At 38.3% G+C, this 18,848-nt stretch overlaps 1 protein-coding gene across 3 annotated transcripts in view; it reads right to left on the bottom strand.

The window, feature by feature from the left end:
* The window catches only part of mmp17a (matrix metallopeptidase 17a), an 86,195-nt gene that overhangs the window by 17,047 nt on the left and 50,300 nt on the right, over window positions 1–18,848 (bottom strand). For all 3 annotated transcript variants that reach the window (XM_084386673.1, XM_084386674.1, XM_084386675.1), the window contains exons 4-5: window positions 11,204–11,490; window positions 473–649 (exon numbers count right to left, since the gene is read on the bottom strand). In XM_084386673.1, the coding sequence (XP_084242799.1) occupies window positions 473–649; window positions 11,204–11,490 (464 nt within the window). The remainder of the gene's footprint in view (window positions 1–472; window positions 650–11,203; window positions 11,491–18,848) is intronic.

The raw sequence follows: 18,848 nt of genomic DNA, 5'->3' as shown, positions 1-18,848 counted from the left end.
TGGCTGCATCATTTATATCCGAGCACTCAGATGGGCCCACAAGAACAGAAATGACAGTGCAAATTGCATTATGAAGATTTTGCAGGCTTATTTGCAGGGTTACCTGATTCTAGTTCTTTTAGTAAATACTAGGGCTCTAAAGCGATGCAGACAGAGCATGTAACAGCGCTATCAGCAAGCACACCACATTCTTTGTGTCATCCTTGTGTGTTTACTGTTGACAGATTACAGCATCTGTCTGTCTGTATGTCTTGCAGAGAGACTGCCTCTACAAGTTGTCGCTACTTGTCACTTTTTGCTTCTTCAACAATGCCAAGGCATCTGAGATGATAGCAGGGTGTCCGTGTTTGATTGAGGATCTCAGCTCACACAGCTTGCCACAGTGCCTGTTTTCAGTTAACTGATGGAGAGGGAGGAGGGTCCGGGAGGAAAGAAAGAAACCAGACGTGACCAAGGGGGTGGACGTTCTTACCGTAAAGCTGCCAGACACGGACCTTGTCTTCGTACGGGAGGTTGTACTTGAGCGGGTCGCCTACTGGCCCCTGGTAGTATGGGCGCATGATGGACTCGATGGCAGAGGTGTGTGCGAGCCCTATGGCATGGCCAAACTCATGCACCGCCACTGCGAAAAGGTCCATGCCGTGGGAATCTAAAGAGAAAAGACACAATAAAAAAGAAATGTTAGAAAGAAAAGTCTTTTCTTCATAATAACAAACCAGTTCAAGACAGTAATGCTTATTCGAAATGGGGTCCGGATACGACCAGGGGGCCACAAATTAGACAGATAGATAGATAGATAGATAGATAGATAGATAGATGAAATTCTAACGATAGATAGATAGATAGATAGATAGATAAAATTCTAACGAATGATATATATATAGATAGATAGATAGACAGACGGATGAATGGATAGAATTTCATCCATCTATCGAACGAACTAACGAGCAAACGATAGATAGATAGATGAAACAATAAAAACATTGACAGCCAATCAGAATCCATTCTACTTTAAGAGCTCGAGCATTTAAAGCGGCAGACGACAAAACTGCAGTATGCGCTTAGAATAAACAGAACAATATTGTGTGTTGATTTGGGAGCCAATATACTTATCATTATAGTTATAATTCTTGATGTGAACGGCCCTTAAGTTCAGAGAAAAATTGTACAAAACACAATAAAATCAAAAAATATTAATACATTAGAATTGACAGAATTTTGACTTTAAAATTCACCAACTAATTTATTTTATCGATGGGCATTGTTTTATATTTCTCTTCAGGTTTATACATTTAACAGAATATGATTTGAAATAAGATTTATCCATTATAAATATATCTATCAAACTATGTGGTTAGCAAATCTCACATAATTTTGTCTCTGAAGAATTCGATGAGGTTTACCTTGACTCAGCAAATATGAGCACAGTTTGAGGCATTGTTAAGAAACAGATGAGGAGAACGATCTGAGAAGCACAAGACCTCAGCAATTTGCTTTCCATGCAATCTAGGAGAAAGAACTGAAACTAGAAACAGATTTCTTTTGCGATGTTTCTGTCCTATTGAACATAAAATACCTTGTTTCATAGGGAAGAAGACATCCAGTGCAATTACGTCCTGGAAATCATGGTGATTAAATTGAAAATAGTTCAGGATGTCCACCCACGTTGTCATTTTCAACACAATGAGCTTGTGATTGACAGGGAGGACTGCGCCATTAAACGTTACTCACCTTTTTCATTATCTCGCTTTAGTACACAGACAGATCTGCGCGATGCAGCCAGCCATAAAATAACATTCACACTTTTCTGTTAAATGGCCCCTAGAGATGGCAACAAAAATGCAGACAGGGCCAGGAAAGTGTCATTGGATTCGTTTGAATAGAGAGAGAGAGAAATAGACAGGAAGAGTTTCATAGATAGATAGGCAGACAGAGAGAAAGGTGAGCAGAGCCTTGGGCTCTACAAACTGTGAAAATACCAAAATGTGCGACAGCTGTCTTATGCTGCAGGTTTGTATAAGCAGAACACAGCTAGTCAAGCTTCTCTGAGCAAAACAGAGGATTAAATCAGTGACTTGCTCATTAAGATTACGACTCAAAATGAGCAGTGTATCACTAACGGGGATCGACACCCTCGTGTGGGTACCTGCTTTTTGCATTAGCATAATGCACTTCAAAGATTACGCAAAACAAAAGAGGCCGGGACGGATTTGAAGAAAGTCACCCAAGATTCCAGCAGAACAATACAAGCATAATCTTAAAGTGTGTCTGTCTCAAAATGTGTGCACGTTTTAAAGCAACAGTACACGTGAAAATGACAATTCTGTCATTTGCTTGCACACCTTTTACTCCAATTGGAATGAAATCATTCCGAACGTAGTGTTACATGAAGCCTGAATAAAGTGATCGGGTTGATGTGCGTGTTTATGTCACAAGCTTCAATTCAGAACTGATCTTTTGACATGAGCACACTGCATATGAATATACATAGTTTCCTCGCTGTTGGTGCATACTAACCATCATCCTGCCATTGCTTCTTTTCTTTGTTTTAAAAACAGGCTTAATATTGATCTATTTCAGGTCCTGATTAGGAGACAACGAGCACATGAAGCTTTGTGCCGTGCGGCGGCTTATATATTCATCATCAAGCAGTAAAAATGCCCCTTTCTGCGCCAAAAACCAGGCATTGATGGATGAGAGCCCAAAGCAAAGGCCTGGTTAGACGTTGTCCTACACCACTTCACAGACGATGAGTGTAGGTAGAATTTCTATGTCATTGCACATGCACAGAACTTTCCAGTTTCGGTTTTAATCTGATCAAGTGTTTACATGTCCTGTCGAACAGATGAGAAAAGTTTAAACCACCCCTTACAATCCGAATAAAAATTGTATTCCGACTGTGCTAGTAGGACTAATACTAGAAGGCAGAATTTTTTTATTAATTCGAATGTAATGTTTTGCTACAATTTTATTATTTTTAAATCGAGAAATCGCGGGTTTGAATACATTTTAGCAAACGTTACAATTAGACATGTTGACAGTTAAGATAAGAAAATGATCCGACCAAATGATGGCGCCACTGATTAACCGCTCTTGTGTGGCGCACTCCATGAACGTAGAAGACGTTAGTTTTAAGTAGCTGTTCACAAAGAAAAAGCATTGGGGGAAAAAAAACAAGACGTGATAAAAAAAAAAGCGAAGTTATTAAATGCGAGTTGAATTTTTCTTTTATTTGAGCGCCGCGTTTTTAGAATGCGGTTTTGAATGGGTGAGACGCTGAAAAAGACGTGAGACACGAGTGCAACAGCCAAAACACGTCTGCCAAACATAAACACAATAGAAAAATAGCTAAATGGAATGTAAAGAACAACTAAATGTTTGATATTTCATGTTTTGTATGTCGGTGACAGGCTGAAAGGTGCTGTTATTTTCTGTTTTTACGAAGCAAAAAACATTTTTCACTTTTTACGAAGATGTTTTTAAAGCATTTAATAGACTATTACTGGTGTTATACTTTTAGTCATTTTGAATTTGAATTGCCTTGACTTTTTGGCTAAGAAATATTTAGGATTTTTCTTATTTTATATTATTTATGAGTATATAGGATATGTTTGAGATTTTTACAATATTTTGTAAGTTTATACAATATTTGCTTTCATATTTCATGCATTTTCTTGTTTTTTTTGCAAAAATATTTAACATAAGTAATTTGTTTTGATCACTTCAGGTGTTGTGTACTTGGAACAGAACTTTTTTTTAACCAGATGGTTAATAAAGAGAATGTTACCTGAATCATATTGTAGTTATGTTTTTAAGTTGACTAGTTAAAACATCGAAATTGTAAATAGAGAAAAAAAATTTTTGCCACATCACCCAGCCCTAGCTCTGCTTACAAATGGATCCATGTAAACGGAGCTATTGTTTACTGATCCCTCATGTTGTTTCAAACACATATGACTTTCTTTCTTTTGTGTAACTCAAAAGAAAACCTTTTTACACTGTTATTTTTTATATAACAAATATTCATTGAAGATGAACACATTTTACAGCGTCTGCTTGAAGGGCCTGTATCTTTTTTTCACGCTATTTCTCTGTACATTCCTTGTGTTTCTTTCTTCTCTGTCTCCGTCTGTCAGAAGGAAAAAAACTATGTGATATTTTTGACTAAAGTGTTTTGGGCCAGCAATGTCAATTGAAAAAACATCGGGCCGCCGATCTAGGCCTACCACTTTTATGGGCTGGAGAAAAAAAAAAGAAAGAAAAAAAAATAGTCGGCCAACCGGGAAAGTGCCCGGTATGCCAGATGGCCAGTCCGCCCATGGCACTGTCCCTTTAAGACAACACACATTCTGAGGAAGAATCATGCCTGATGAGTTTTGCCTTGTGTCTGGTTAGCAACCCTCGTTTCTAATCACTAGAGGCTGATTTGTTTAGCACAAGCTAGCGATTCATCCAGATGAACTTTGTGCTGATCAGGGTCCAAAGGAGGAGATGCGGCGGATGACAGATGGATCTGAAGGAATCTGATTAAGACCTTACGCACTGGAAACATCTGGTGCATGGCAGCCTAAAGCAGCAAGCTGAAGGTGTCTGTCACAGATGACTGAAATAAATGAGTGTAAACTATTTTAAGACCGAAATGTAGCCTTTGCATGTTAAGAATTTGGCCCTGGATTTCAAAAGCTTGTTTGAGTGAAGGCTAGGGTATTAAAGTACCTTCTGTTCAGTAAACAAATACATGTGTTTAGGATTATCAGATCAGAAAGGCTTTAATGGAATAGATCACTGAAAATTTCAAATCTGTCATCAATTACTCACCCTTTCTAAACCTGCACGAGTTTCTTTCTTCTGTGGAAAAACTGTACTGGTCGCTCTTTTTCATGCAATTACTTTATTGCAATGCATTTGGGTGGCTTTCAAGCTTCAAAAAGGTGCAAAAGCACAATAAAAGTATCACAAAAGTAGTCCATATGAATAGGGGTTGAATTCAGGTTGATCAGGACACTTTTTGCCACTGAGTGGGAAAACTCAATCAACCTGAATTCACCCCTATTTTAAATCTTCTAAAACATGACCGCTCAGAAACTGACCAAAATGTGAGCCATTATTCAGTGAAATGTTTGGGGAGGTTTTGGGGTAGTCCTATTATGATATTAGACTACATAGCCTATAATAAAATGAATTTTCAAACCTGAACCAAACATATTTTTATTCAAAGATCAACAGTCTGTCATTAATCTTTAGTCTGCCACAAAAAAACAACAACATTAAAATCATGAACTCAAATGTCATTGTGACCAAAAAAAAAAAAAGACTGTTGTAACAGTGCGTAAATCAGACATTTCAGGCTATATAGCCTAACACTAATAAGCCTTATGCCAAAATTATTATAATGACGAAATTGTCGGTCATTAAATAAGAAAACTAAATAATTGTGTAGATGATTTGCTTTGTGTAACCCAACATCAGACATTAGGCCGAAGTATTTTTTTGCACACAGTGCCGCGACCAATCAATCACTTCTTTACGACTGGCTGCCTGCACATTCACTGTACTCGCGGCTGCGGCAACTCGCGCTCGCTTATCAATGCATTTAAATTCGCGTCTAGGTATCTTTGTAGAACTTCAAAAAAAGAAAAAGAAAGATGCTGCAGCCAATGAGCAGCCGGCGGGGGCTGGCTGCAGGACGACTCAACTTCCACGGACAGTTTTTAATGTTTTATCAGACAATATACTCAAGAATTTGCTTTAATATAATTTTCGGGACAATTAGGGCCGGATTCGGGATTCGGGACAACAGCTTCGATTTCGGGACTGTCCCGAATTTTTCAGGACGTCTGGTCACCCTACTCCTGTTTGAAGCTTTAAAGCGTCCCCTTTAATTGCAACTAAATGTAAAAGAGTAGCATAGCCAGTTGATATAAATTTCTCCTTTTCTGTTATACAGAAAAAGACATTCATACTGGTTTTGAAGGATATGAGGGTGAGTAAATAATGACAGTATTTTCACTTGTGGTTGAACTAATCCTTTACAGTCACTGAAGCATAGGCAGAAAGTTGATGATTTCTTAAAATAACCTTCTTCATGAAGGTAAAAGAGCACTCTCTCTCGCTCTCGCAGTGTGTGCACAGAAAGGAAATCAACGATAGTCACTGCTAATGACTGGCGGCTCAGTAAAATGGACGATAATGGACCAGGGTCTTCTGCCTCATTTTGTCAAACACACAAAAAGATGTGGACACGCACACAGACATTAAATTCAATGGTGATTCACAGGCTTGGGCCAAATTGCGAAAAGTTTATCAAAAAAACACCTGCTTAATGAGCCTTTTGTTTGGGCCACAATAATCAGTCTGCATTAGTGAGCAGCCAATGAAGGCATAATTAATAAAAGCAATCTGCCCGCTGTCATAACAATAGCTAGAGATGCTCTTTTGATTCCACTCTTATTCTGCCCCATGGGAACACGGGACGCCTCCACTGCTGTGCAACAAGTACGACGATACCCACAATCTCAAAAGAAGCGTTTTGAATTCTGTTAAGAGTTAATTAATCTGAACACATAGCAGAACTTCCTCTTTCCTGTTTCTTTCCGCTGTTCCCTCAAAGAGAAAGTTCTTGTTATGTCAAAAACAATATGCTTACAGTTCTCCAGACTGAGCTGGAGGGAGAGAGAAACAGGGAAAAGGGAAGTACGTTTACTCACCCTCTGTTTGCATGATAAAGCCCGTCTTTTTTTAAGGAGTTCAATCAGCTGAGCCTCGAAGATTTATATTCCTTATAAACGTGAGGATTTTATCTTAGAAATAATTCATTTTAAAGTTTCAATGTGAGAATGTAAATTTTTCTTTCTACTGCATAATGATTTAAGATGTAATTTGAATTAAATTACATTTATTTCGAATGAAAGTGTCTAATATATACTGTTCTTTAAATTAATAGCACTGAAATTTAACACCAAATTCGAAACCAGAGTGCAAGTTTTTATCTGTGGATGCATTTCTAACACGATCACATACATTATTTACACCCTTTGGCAACACCCATACTGTAAACTACTAAACGGTTTCCCATTCTGCTTACTGCTTAATAACAGGTTCATCCTCACCTTCGAAATAAAACATCCAGGTCTTTATTTTAGCATTACTCCATGTTTCGTCACTCTTAAAGGTACGGTAGGCAATGTTTTTCATAAACACTTAAGTGTTTTCGGTTGAAACTTTCTTCACATCGTTATAGCAATCAATAAAAGAAGTGGTCAAAAAAAAAAAAAAAACCTTTTCTGGTTGGTATATGGAAACAACAAAGGCAACTGCACAAACTGAAAGATTAAAAAGTATGACGCATATTATGCAATTCCTCTATATCTAGCTGAAGATTTAGTCAAGGTATCAAACCCCATAAAATACATACTTGGTACTGAAAAATGGCATAAACACTGTTTATCGGTGTAACAAATTAGCTCTAAATAAATATTAATAATCAATCATAACTTGTTATATTATGAATATTTGGATCAGTTTATAGAATTAACTTAATGTAGTAAAATGAATATTACAATCAAATAACCTGTTTGTGCCGTGAACACTCAGTGTTAATTGTTTATTAATTCTAAGAAATGTACATTTCCGGGGCATGGGAAATGTCTTTCTTACTGTACAGTACTATTCAGAGCCTATAGTCAAAATCTATGATTAGGGACTCCAGTATATGAGCTTGAGACACGGACAACTTTACGTGTGACATGAACAAGACTTTATTAACTAGACTAAACACTTAAACTACTCTAACATACACATACATACATGCATACAGTTTACCAAGGGAAAGACAGCTGAAGCAGAATACAGGAAAGCAAGAAGTTATAGCATTGTTTGAAATTCAGCAGATCAACAGGCTTGAGCAAACCATCAGTTTAGTTCTAACATGCCCTTCTTAAAAAGGGGTAAGGATACTTAATGTACCAAATAATGAGACTAAGTTTGATACTTGCATGTCTCGCCCATTTGAATTAAACTGTCCTGATCCAATTTATTGAGGCTCAAGTTGATCTTTGCTGATGTTGTCTTGATGAGAGAGAACCAGTGGGAGTCAGAGGATCTTTGGTGAATAGAAAGACAAGGCCGCAGCCTGGCACAAGCTTGGGGGTCCTTAGAAAACTTCTAGTTCAGCATCATCTTCACATTAGGATTTCAGAAAGGGACTAAGAGACTAAGGGCCCTATTTTAACGATCTAAGCGCATGGTCTAAAGCGCAGGGCGCAAGTTCACTTAGGGCATGTCCGAATCCACTTTTGCTAGTTTAACGACGGGAAAAATGGTCGGCGCGCCACAGGCACATGGTCTAAAAGGGTTGTCCCTATTCTCATGAGTAATGGGTGTGTTTTGGGATTTACGTGCGTTAAACCAATCAGAGTCTCATCTCCCATTCCCTTTAAATGCCAGCTGCGCTCACGCCATGGCAATTTGCTATTTACATGACGGAATTTGATAGTGGAAAGACCGAAGCCATCTCCAGAGCGCAAACTGCTCGTGCGCGGGGTAAAAGTGCGCAAGCAGACCATCTTCGGGACAAGCCGGATTCCACCATATCTTTATGTACACAATAATAATATTTTACATTGTAATCCTTTTATTTTTCATATTTAGCATGTTTGTGTGCTGCTGTGCGTCCCTGTATGTTTAATAAGCAGAGTGTACGCGGGTTGTGGACCCGCCTATAGGCGCACATTACTAACGCGCTCTTTAAATAACAAAAAAAATATTGCGCCATTGACTTTAGACCAGGTTTCAGTTGGTCAATGGCACAGTCTATTTCTGTTGCCTCAAAATAGCAACGCGCCAACAATGCGCCAGAACACACCTAATTTTCAGACCAGGATGCCCATGGGCGCACAAATGGGCGCAAATGCATTTGCTATTTAAACAACGTGGGGCAGGATGTGAAAATGATAACTGCGTCAGACTGAAACGCTGCATTGTGCCGGGTGTAAGATAGGGCCCTCATAGACTAAGGCTAAGAGGCGTGATCTTGCGATAAATTATTTTTAAAGCGTGAAGATGTCACACCCTCTGGATGGCTGTGAGCCAATAAGAAGTTGTTCCCTTTGGAGGGAATTTCTTTACCACCCTTTGTTCAAGCAGGCCTTTGAACATGTAATTTGATTGGATGTTTAACAAAAGAATCTTCAAGATTCTTATAATACTAATGCGTCACAAAGTTAGCAAAATGTAATGTAAATTAACAAATGGGGGACGAAGATTGGAGTTTATAGAGACTAAACATGCCACACATATGATTTTGGTTAACCATAGTATGCAAGTCTGAAACATTAACCCAAGAGTTAAAAAGAGTACATAGGCCAAACCACATAAAAGGAAAATCATGAGATGGGAAAATTAGATACATGTTTATACAAGTTTATAATTTCTCAAGTGGTTATATATAGAATATATAGGATTAAAAGGGTTTATTTCTCCTTCTCAGCAAGAATTAAGTGAGATTCACAACTCTCTGCAAATTCCTTTTGGGGTCGTAAAAAGTCTTATCAGTCTTAATGTGTCCTGTAAGAGGACACCAGGTTCTGCCAGTGTGTTAGCTTTATTTGTGATGTTATAGTTTTGGGGGAAGTTTTATAGACCTTTGCTGGATTATTCATTAAATATAATGAATAATTTGTGTGTGTCTGATTGGTCCAGATTCTACATCTGTTATACTGTTCAAAAGTTTGGGGTCAGTAAGATAATTTTTTTTATAGAAATCAATACTTCTATTCAGCAAGGATGCACGAAATATTTAAAAAAGACATTTATAATTTTACTAAATATTTATATTTAAAATAAATGCTGTTATTTTGACCTTTCTATTCATTAAAAATCTTTACAAAAATGGTTTCCACAAAAATATTAAGCAGCACAACACAACGACATTTATAATAATAAGAAATGTTTCTTGAGCACCAAATAAGCATATTAGAATGATTTCTGAAGGATCATGTGACACTGACGACTGCAGTAATGATGCTGAAAATCTGTACTGCATTTTTTATAAAAAAAAAAAGTGAGCATAAGAGACAAAAAAAATCTTACTGACCCCAAACTTTTGACCAGTGGTGTATGCATATTAAATTTTTTGATTTTTCTCATTAGATAGTCTCAGAGGGCAGATGGGAAGCCAAAAATAACACAGTAAATCAGGACATTTTTGGCTGATGTAGAAATCTTGGGCCTGTTACAACGGCCCATAATGAATAATGACGAATAATTGATGACCATATGGGAGGTCCAGGTGCAGGTGCTCATTAGATGGACAGCTAATGAAGCGAAAACATGGAAATGGCCATGTTATGGTGAAGGGTCAGTTGAACACACACAAAGAGGTGGAGGGCTTGTCTTCAGCAGTACTGAGAGATGAAGGAGGGGTGCATCGCTCAGCTGTGTATGTCGAGACTGTGTAAGTGGGTGGTGAAAGGCTTGTGATTTTTAAGTAGGACTTTTCCCTCCCTAATTCTCTCTCTCTCTCATTCAGTCCCTCATATTACATCCGCACCTGCCAAAGGCCTAAGCAAACAGCTGCTCGTCTGATGGGGGGGCCTAATTGGGGCAGACTCCACTGCTGTCCATGAGCATATGGACCATAGCCACAAGAGAGCAGAGTTGGGATGCAAAGGGTCGTTTGAACCAATCCTATCAGAGTTCACTCACTGGGCAGGCTTGTGTAATGGGAACCCCACCTGCCCCCATGCTAATTATCAGCCTTGTGGTTAGCGCAGCCTCTCGGCAAACATGTGCACCTTTGGATTGCGAGGAGATGCATCCTGGAGATGGTTGAGCCAGGTTATGGCTCAAGAGAGAAAAATGAGGAACTGAGATATACAACAGCATCTGTTGCTTTCAGACAGGCCTTGCCTCCTGGGCTCCGGATCCTGTTTTGGAATACCGCACAAAAAATGCCTCTATTACCTGACAGACATCACTGAAAAAGTTGTCCTGAGAAATTACACCTGCTTCCGGGACAGTTCCAGACAGAAAAAGAGTCAGGGGAGTGGACAGCAGTCTTTTTAGCTTGTCAGATCCAATCAGAAACAATCTCTACCTGTCTACCTGTACATTTCACATCTTTGACATTATATATATATAAAAAAAATCAAATACATGTACACAAAAATACAAAAAATGTTGTGTATAAAAAGAGACTTCTTACCTGGCGACCTGAAGGTCCAGGCTTCATCATCATCAAAGTGTGTGTCACCAGCTGTGAATCGTTCTCCGGGAAAGAAGGCGTGGGCCACTGTGCCACCGGGTCCATCAAAAGGGTATCCGTCATTATGGTCCGCTTTGGTGAAGTCAATCTGAATGTCTGCCTCATTCCCCGCCACCTCATGGAAGTTGAGTGGCGCGATGTCACTCCACACTTTCAGTGCGTAGTACATGAGCGCCCGCACTGTGTCTCGACCTAGCAAAACTGATTCCTTTGGAAACGTCCTCACCCTGTGAGAGCAGAAACATGAGTATATGTTTGAAACTATGGCTTGAAATAGACACGAATCCCTTTGTAGGACCACCGACAGTGCAAGAAGATAAATTCCACACCGCTTTTGAATGCATAGATAGGACAAGGCATGCAGCAGGCTGTCAAAAGCAGCTCTAAAACACTGTCTCGTGGCTCTTTTTAACTCAGAATTACTTCCACGGTAATACATTTAGGATACACAACAGTTACAACACATCTTCTTCCCATCTTCCTCTTTTCTGTTTCACTCAAGGTAATTTGGAAACAATTAAGTGTGATTTGGAGGTCCACTACACCCCACAATGATGGTAATCACTTCCAAGGACAATTTGAGCCCTCTTTCCAACTACAGACACAGATCGATGAGAAATTAATTTTAAAGTGCTGGCTCTGTAAGTGCCCACTAAGAAGTGTGCCTTCTGCACAGAATACACTTATCCTTTCTGCACAAGCACCAGGTTCAGGCATTCTATTACAGTTATTAGGGCTCTTTGGGTGCTGGTAACGTATTTGCACCGGTTGCTCAAGATCAGCATGTAAATTCAGTCAAGTTCTATGGCAGTTTAGGTGGTAACAGCTGGTTCTACAATGAGTTTACAGTCAGGTTGGTTCAAATGGAAAGACAGGAGATGCACAATAGTGCCGTGCCAAGGTCAACGCTGCCTCCAGCTGAATTTACAATGAGCTAAGTGACCTCTTGATGTGCCAACATTCTCCCTGTGATGTGCTACACTGTGTACATTAATTCATCCTAACCCATTGCTCTTCTGCTTGACCTGTGCCAGATATGCCGTTAAGGCGAGACACGGCAGGCAAAAACATCGTTTTTTTTTTTTACTGGTCAATTTTGAGATTTTTGGATATTTGTCTTCAATAACATGTCTTCTTTCAGACTTGTGGTGAAAAAAAAGTCCGAAATACACATTTATGTCTTTATTTTACTACTCTTTGTCTGTTTATGTCTGTAGATTTCTCATAAATTCAACAAAAGTTGGCGTTCTTAATCAACATGCTGCTCCGCGATCGCTGTCTGCTCCCTGTCATCACATGCATCGCTGGAAAGCTCTCTCTCTCCTGTACAATGCTGTCGAATCCAAATATTAATAATCCAAATAATTTCTTTTTATCAGCAACCAATCGTGAAAGTAAAAGGGCTGAATGCGCAATCTCATTGGCTGACGCCCGTTTTCTCAAAATGACTTTTCTCTCATACTCCAAGTCCGAAATCTCCACATCAGTAGCACCTATATACACCAAACTTTCCAGTCTTGTACCTAGTTATATTATGAAGACATTTACAGAGGGATTTGTAAATATATTATTCCTAGCCTGATTTATATAACATTTTATTCCAAAAAACTTGGCGAAAATCATTTTTTTAAGGCTATTGACAGTATATTCTGATTTACAGGATAACAAAAGTAGATATCCATAAATCCCTCTGTAATTTTTTCCCCATCTAATATGTGAACACAATGAAAAAATTTATTTTAACCTGGCTTTATCCAATACTCAGATTTCGTTTTTTTAAATGTATGCAAATTAGCACATATTTAATTAGATATTGCCTAATTTGCATATTTAAACATTAAATTACAGAAACCTTGTAATACATTTCTTTCTCATCTTAATGTAGGTAATCAACTGGGAAAGTTTCATGGTGATATCTGCTAGTTAAATTTTTTACCCTATTCACCTGTAGTGTCTCGCCTTAACCCCCTAAGTATTTCACATGCAAATCTAAAGCTTGAGAGGGAATTTAAGGTAAAATACTGTACAATTTGAGCTCATGTTTATGGTGTAGCCTATAAAATTTGAAAACAAAATATATAAAATAGAAAAGACAAAAAGATATAGTATAGAAAACAGCATATAAAGTCTATTATATACATATTATAAAAAATCCGGTTTATTGGCAAAATTTACAGACTTCCAGCTGTTTGCAATGAACAAATCAAACAATTAATTTAAATAGCTCAACACAACAAATGTTTCAAATGGTTTCCCCAAATTCAACTGAAAATGCACAATATTCTAGCTGAGCCCCCAGCGTGAGTTTAAGGCGACCGTTATTTTAGAATGTATCACCTTAATATTTCCATGGAAATATGGATTAATCCCTTTTAAAGCTACAAAAGTTATTCAGTCAAGAGCAGTGAGTGATTTTCTCTTTGTCTTTTGTTGTCTGATTAACATTTATGACATAGACTGCAGCAGGGATATTAGGCTGCTGTCACTTTAAGACTTGACGCGAATCTGTTGAACTTGATGTTCATTTAAGACTTCTCAACTAATTTAAGACTGCTTATGAGGACACTCGCCAAAAACTGCCATTTTGACATCATTTTGTGTCTTTTTGTCTGTTCAGGTTTACATTCAATAAGTTCAGTCTGTCCTTTAAGTAAACAATGACCTAATATGGTCACATGAAAATTTAGGGTGCTAGGGAAGGGAGTATGAATTTCAAGATCAATTTTCTATCCATTTTCACAATAATGTGCCCTTGGCAGGGTTTGAATAGACGGCCGGCATAAATTGGAGAATAATCAAGGGAGTTTTTTTTTTCCTCTCCATGTCGTCTGGTTATTATACAGGCACTAACAGTGGCAGCTAACCTGAAAGCCAGACAAAGTGCCTCTGGGAAGATTGGTCATCCCAGCAGCATGTAAACGCTCAAATGTTGAAGTTTAATTTTCAGTCACAATCCCCCTTCTTTGTCTCCATGTGATACAAGACTGATTAGACAGACAAGAGGGGAAGTGGATAAAAAGAGAGAAAATGGCAAATAGAAATCAGGAGGAGCAAGTTCAAAAGAACTCATTTCCTCTATTCTGTCGTAATTCTCACAGCGGGTCTTACCCCTGCAGATCAGTGGTCCAGACAGGACATTTACTGTATGGTGATAATCACACATCAAATCAATCTTCCACACTCACAACTAGGCAGATTGTGAGTGATGCACAGCCAGATGGGTGTTTTAAAGGAATGATTCCTCAAATTCACTCTTAGAAATAAAGGTTAATGGGGTTCTGTATTTGACTCAATTTGAAATAATCCATAATGCCAAGATGATTCTATATAAGGAGAAATGTCTTAAATGATGAATAATACGTTCATATTTAACGGGATATTTCAATTTATTCTAGTGATAAAGTATATTTACGAGCTGTATAATTCATACAATTTTATTCAAATTTAAAATAAATGAACAAAAATGAATGAATTAATTAATTCAAACTAAATCCGTAAAATGATCCCATGATGAGAACCCCTAAAAGGAACACCTTCTATAGAACCTTTTCTAGTGTAGCCTTGGTAAAATTCTGAAACAGAAGAATGTTATTCACTGAAAATCTTTATATGCACCATGGAAATTCATGAGACTTTTTTAAAAAGAAGTATCATTATCCAATTTATGAATTAATCATTCCTTTGAGTCAAATATTTTCAATGAATCAATTCCATTTTACAAAACTAGTCTGAAATATTTTTTTCACAAATCAGACTGATTTGGTTCTTGAATTCAACTCACTGACTCAATGATTCGCAGTTGTTGAAAACTCACTTCAGAAGACTTGATATAGTGTATGAATCATATTAGACCACTTTTATGATGCTTTTGCATCCTTTTTGAAGCTTGAAAGTTCTGGGCTCCATTTATTATAACTGAAAAAAAGAATTTTGCCTTTTGTTTTTCACAGAAGAAAGAAAGTCATGCAGGTTTTGAACGACATGAGGGTGAATAATTGATAACATTATCTTGACTTTTGAGTGCACTATCCCTTTAAAGATCCCCCCAGCCTATTCAGCGATATGGTTTTTAGTTACTTTCTCCAATCAAACAGGCACGCGCTATGAGGGATGAAAAGGAATCCAACCCTGACGGATTACCGTCATTTGAGTCCTTTGGACATGGGTGGGATTATCTAGCTAAACTACAGCATGATTATTTACAACTTTCGCCCTCATTGTAAGCCGGCATCTGGGCTAGATGCTCAAGCGAACTCATAGATGCCTATGACACAGAAATCACACAACAGCTCCTTCACACTCTCATTTGGTATTGCCTGGAGCGTATTGAGCAATTGTGAGAGTTGTTCCCATTTTTATCCGGCACGGAAAGGATTAGGAGCGTCAATAGGGTTTGATAGATAGAAATGTGATGGGAGTAATGGAGGGTGGTGAGGAAAGAGATGCTTATCATAAAGCCATTTCACTCTGCTCCCTACTAATCAGCTTGGGAAATCAACCCCAAAGACACACAACGTGAGTCTGCGGGGGGGAAAAACACATTGTCTTCAAAGCAATCACTCCTAATCAATTAAGGTAATTAATGAGAGTGTTAACGAGCAGGTGGGGGCCCTTGAGTATGGTGAGGGTCTAATTTGGAGTGATGGAGTCATGATGAGGGGCCATCTCCACTTGACACTGATGGTCCATGTGCTCTGAATACATGTGTAGACAGTTGGACCTCTGAACCTTGTTCTTACTGATCAATCATTTATCCAACTGTCTGAACCAGTAAACTGTATGAAAAATAGAAAAAAAGATTCATACTTAGTGCAAAGATGTTTTGATGCCTGTTAAAACCTTAAAGTGACAGTTCACCCCCCAAAAAAATGAATTCTGACATAATTTCCTCACCCTCATGTTGTTTCAAAAATAAACCCCCAAAATGTTGAATTTTTGTATGACTTTCTTTCGCAGAACAAAAGTGAGATGTTTTAAGGAATCTTAATCTCCATCCAATTTATAGTGACTTAGAAACCATCATAAAATGAGTCCACAGGATTCCTACACAACAGTCCAAGTCAAGAGCATCAGAACAAAATTGAGTCATTATTCACTGACAATCTTTCCTTCCATGGAGCTGTAAACCCCAAAACTCCTGAGGACAGATCACTGAGTGAACTCTGTTTCATGAACTGTTAGATTTAGGAATGAATCATTTAGTCTGATTGAGTCAGCTCAAAATAATTATTTATTGATTGATTCAGTTCTGAAGTTCATCCCAATGCTACAGTCATTATGAACTGTCACTCTATGATAAAAAACAACATGCTAATTAATTTAAAAATCCGTATGTAGCAAAAAAATATTTAAAGGGGACCTATTATGCCCCTTTTTACTAAATAAGTCTCAGGTGTCCCCAGAATGTGTCTGTGAAGTTTCAGCTCAAACCTCACAGATTATTATTATACCATGCTGTAAATGCATTTTTGAGTGGAAGGAAAAACATGCTGTTTTCATGCATGTATCTTTAAATGAGCTGCTGCTCCCAGAAGAGGGCGGAGCCTGTACAGCTCATGCCTTTGTCCAGATACTCTGCCAAAAACGAACAAAACATCTTTTTGGTTTTGATTATCATCCCTACATTTGTCATTTTTCTTGTTTCACATTTTTCACATTTAAATTGCAATGTGCTAATTAAATTATTCTTGTAAATTAATAAAGTTAATTAATGTTGTTAATATTAATTAGATAATTAATTATCAACAATTAATTGATAATTTAAACCAACAATTAATTGGTTGTTTAGATATTTTTATCTAAAAAACAATATAACTAATAAAGAGGCCAAAACCCGTCAGCCCGTGCTGATCAAAAGCTCGGAGTTTTATACTGTCTGTACATTTGCTGTGTTATCGATTCTTCCCTTGCTCAAGCCCATTTTAAAAGATCTCTCCTCACACAAAACCTGTATGATAGTGCAGTGCAATAATCACTCAGAATCCGTCATAGTCCCTTCTCCCTTCCTGTCTTTCTGTCTCTTTCTGTACAGCCCTTTTCAATTGGCTTGGAAAGGCTTTTTATCACTGCTCCTAAAACAAGCCATTACAGGCTTTATTATAGCGACTGGCTTCTCGGCTGGTGTACAGGCACACCTCTGTCGCTACAACTGAACCAGGGGTGCAAAGCTCCTGACATACATTTTACAAGAACTGATAGAGTTCTCCCAGCACAGTTATAGGAGTCACTTCACCCCAACCAGCACTTGGCGGGTCTGAGGAGGTCACTCGACTGAGTCTGCCCAAACTTATTAACACAGAGAAGGAAGGTTCAAGCTAAAATTAAGGTCACACAAAAATAATCCAAATGCTGAGGGAGACAGGATGAGGAAATTGAGAAAGCACAGGTGTCGAACGGCAAATTAATTATTTTTAACTCCAAATTTGACAAGAAAAATACATTTGAATAGACACACATTGTTGCTTCCAAAAAGCTCATTCTACTCTTCTAAACAGTGAGTGGAATGACGTAGAAGTGCTTAGAAGTCATTTCAAATGTCAATAGGTCAAAAACGAGATTATAAATTCTAAGCTAAATGTTACAACAGATTTCTGTCTCCATCTGTATCTCCGAAGTGTATGATGTTTCTAGCACTATGAGTCATATAAATCACATTCAATTATCTTCAAAGGCCAGCATGATAGTGTTGTGTAATATGTCACACTTTTATTCGCTAAACCATTGAAATGTACCCAGAGTGATTATTTAAATATCTGTACATATTATTTAGCTAAATAGCTATATATTATCATTCATTGATAAACACATCATTGCTACATTTCCAGTGTTTGGAATAACGCCGTTTAAAAGAACGGCGTTAGGTAACGGCGTTATTTTTTCAGTAACGGGGTAATCTAACTAATTACTTTTCCCGTCGTTACAACGCCGTTAACATTACTGAACGTTAAATGCGGTGCGTTACTATGCATTGATTGAATAAACTGTGTAATCCGAACACACCCCTGGCTCGCACAGCGATTGAGGAGGTGGGTTAATAACAAGGTAAGCGATTATGATTGGCTAAGGCAGAGTCATGTGTTTCATGGTAGCCAATCAGAGCCAGTGTTTTTACACACATGCCAGCACACGCGCCACACACACACCAGCTAAACAGATTCGATGAAGCAGCAGAGATGGCGAGTCAGGAGCAATCCGATGAAAAGTTGGCATTTTCAAGGTGGAGATATAAGCACTACTTCAAATTCATTGAGGTCAAAGGCAAGAACTAAGGGTGGAACGGTACATGTATTCGTATTGAACCGAGAGAGAGAGAGAGAGAGAGAGAGAGAGAGAGAGAGAGAGAGAGAGAGAGAGAGAGAGAGAGAGAGAGAGAGAGAGAGAGAGAGAGACGGGCGCGATCGAAAAGTTACAAAGTGTTTACATTTGTGTGCGTGTGTGTGTGTGTGTGTGTGTGTGTGTGTGTGTGTGTGTGTGAGAGAGAGAGAGAGAGAGAGAGAGAGAAAGAAAGAGAGGCGCGGGCGCGATCGAAAAGTCGCAAAGTGTTTACATTTGTGTGCGTGCGTGTGTGTGTGTGTGTGTGTGTGTG

This window comes from Rutilus rutilus (genome assembly GCF_951802725.1).
Source record: "Rutilus rutilus genome assembly, chromosome: 18".
Lineage (NCBI taxonomy): Eukaryota > Metazoa > Chordata > Actinopteri > Cypriniformes > Leuciscidae > Rutilus > Rutilus rutilus.
This window is presented reverse-complemented; position numbering and strand designations above follow the sequence as displayed.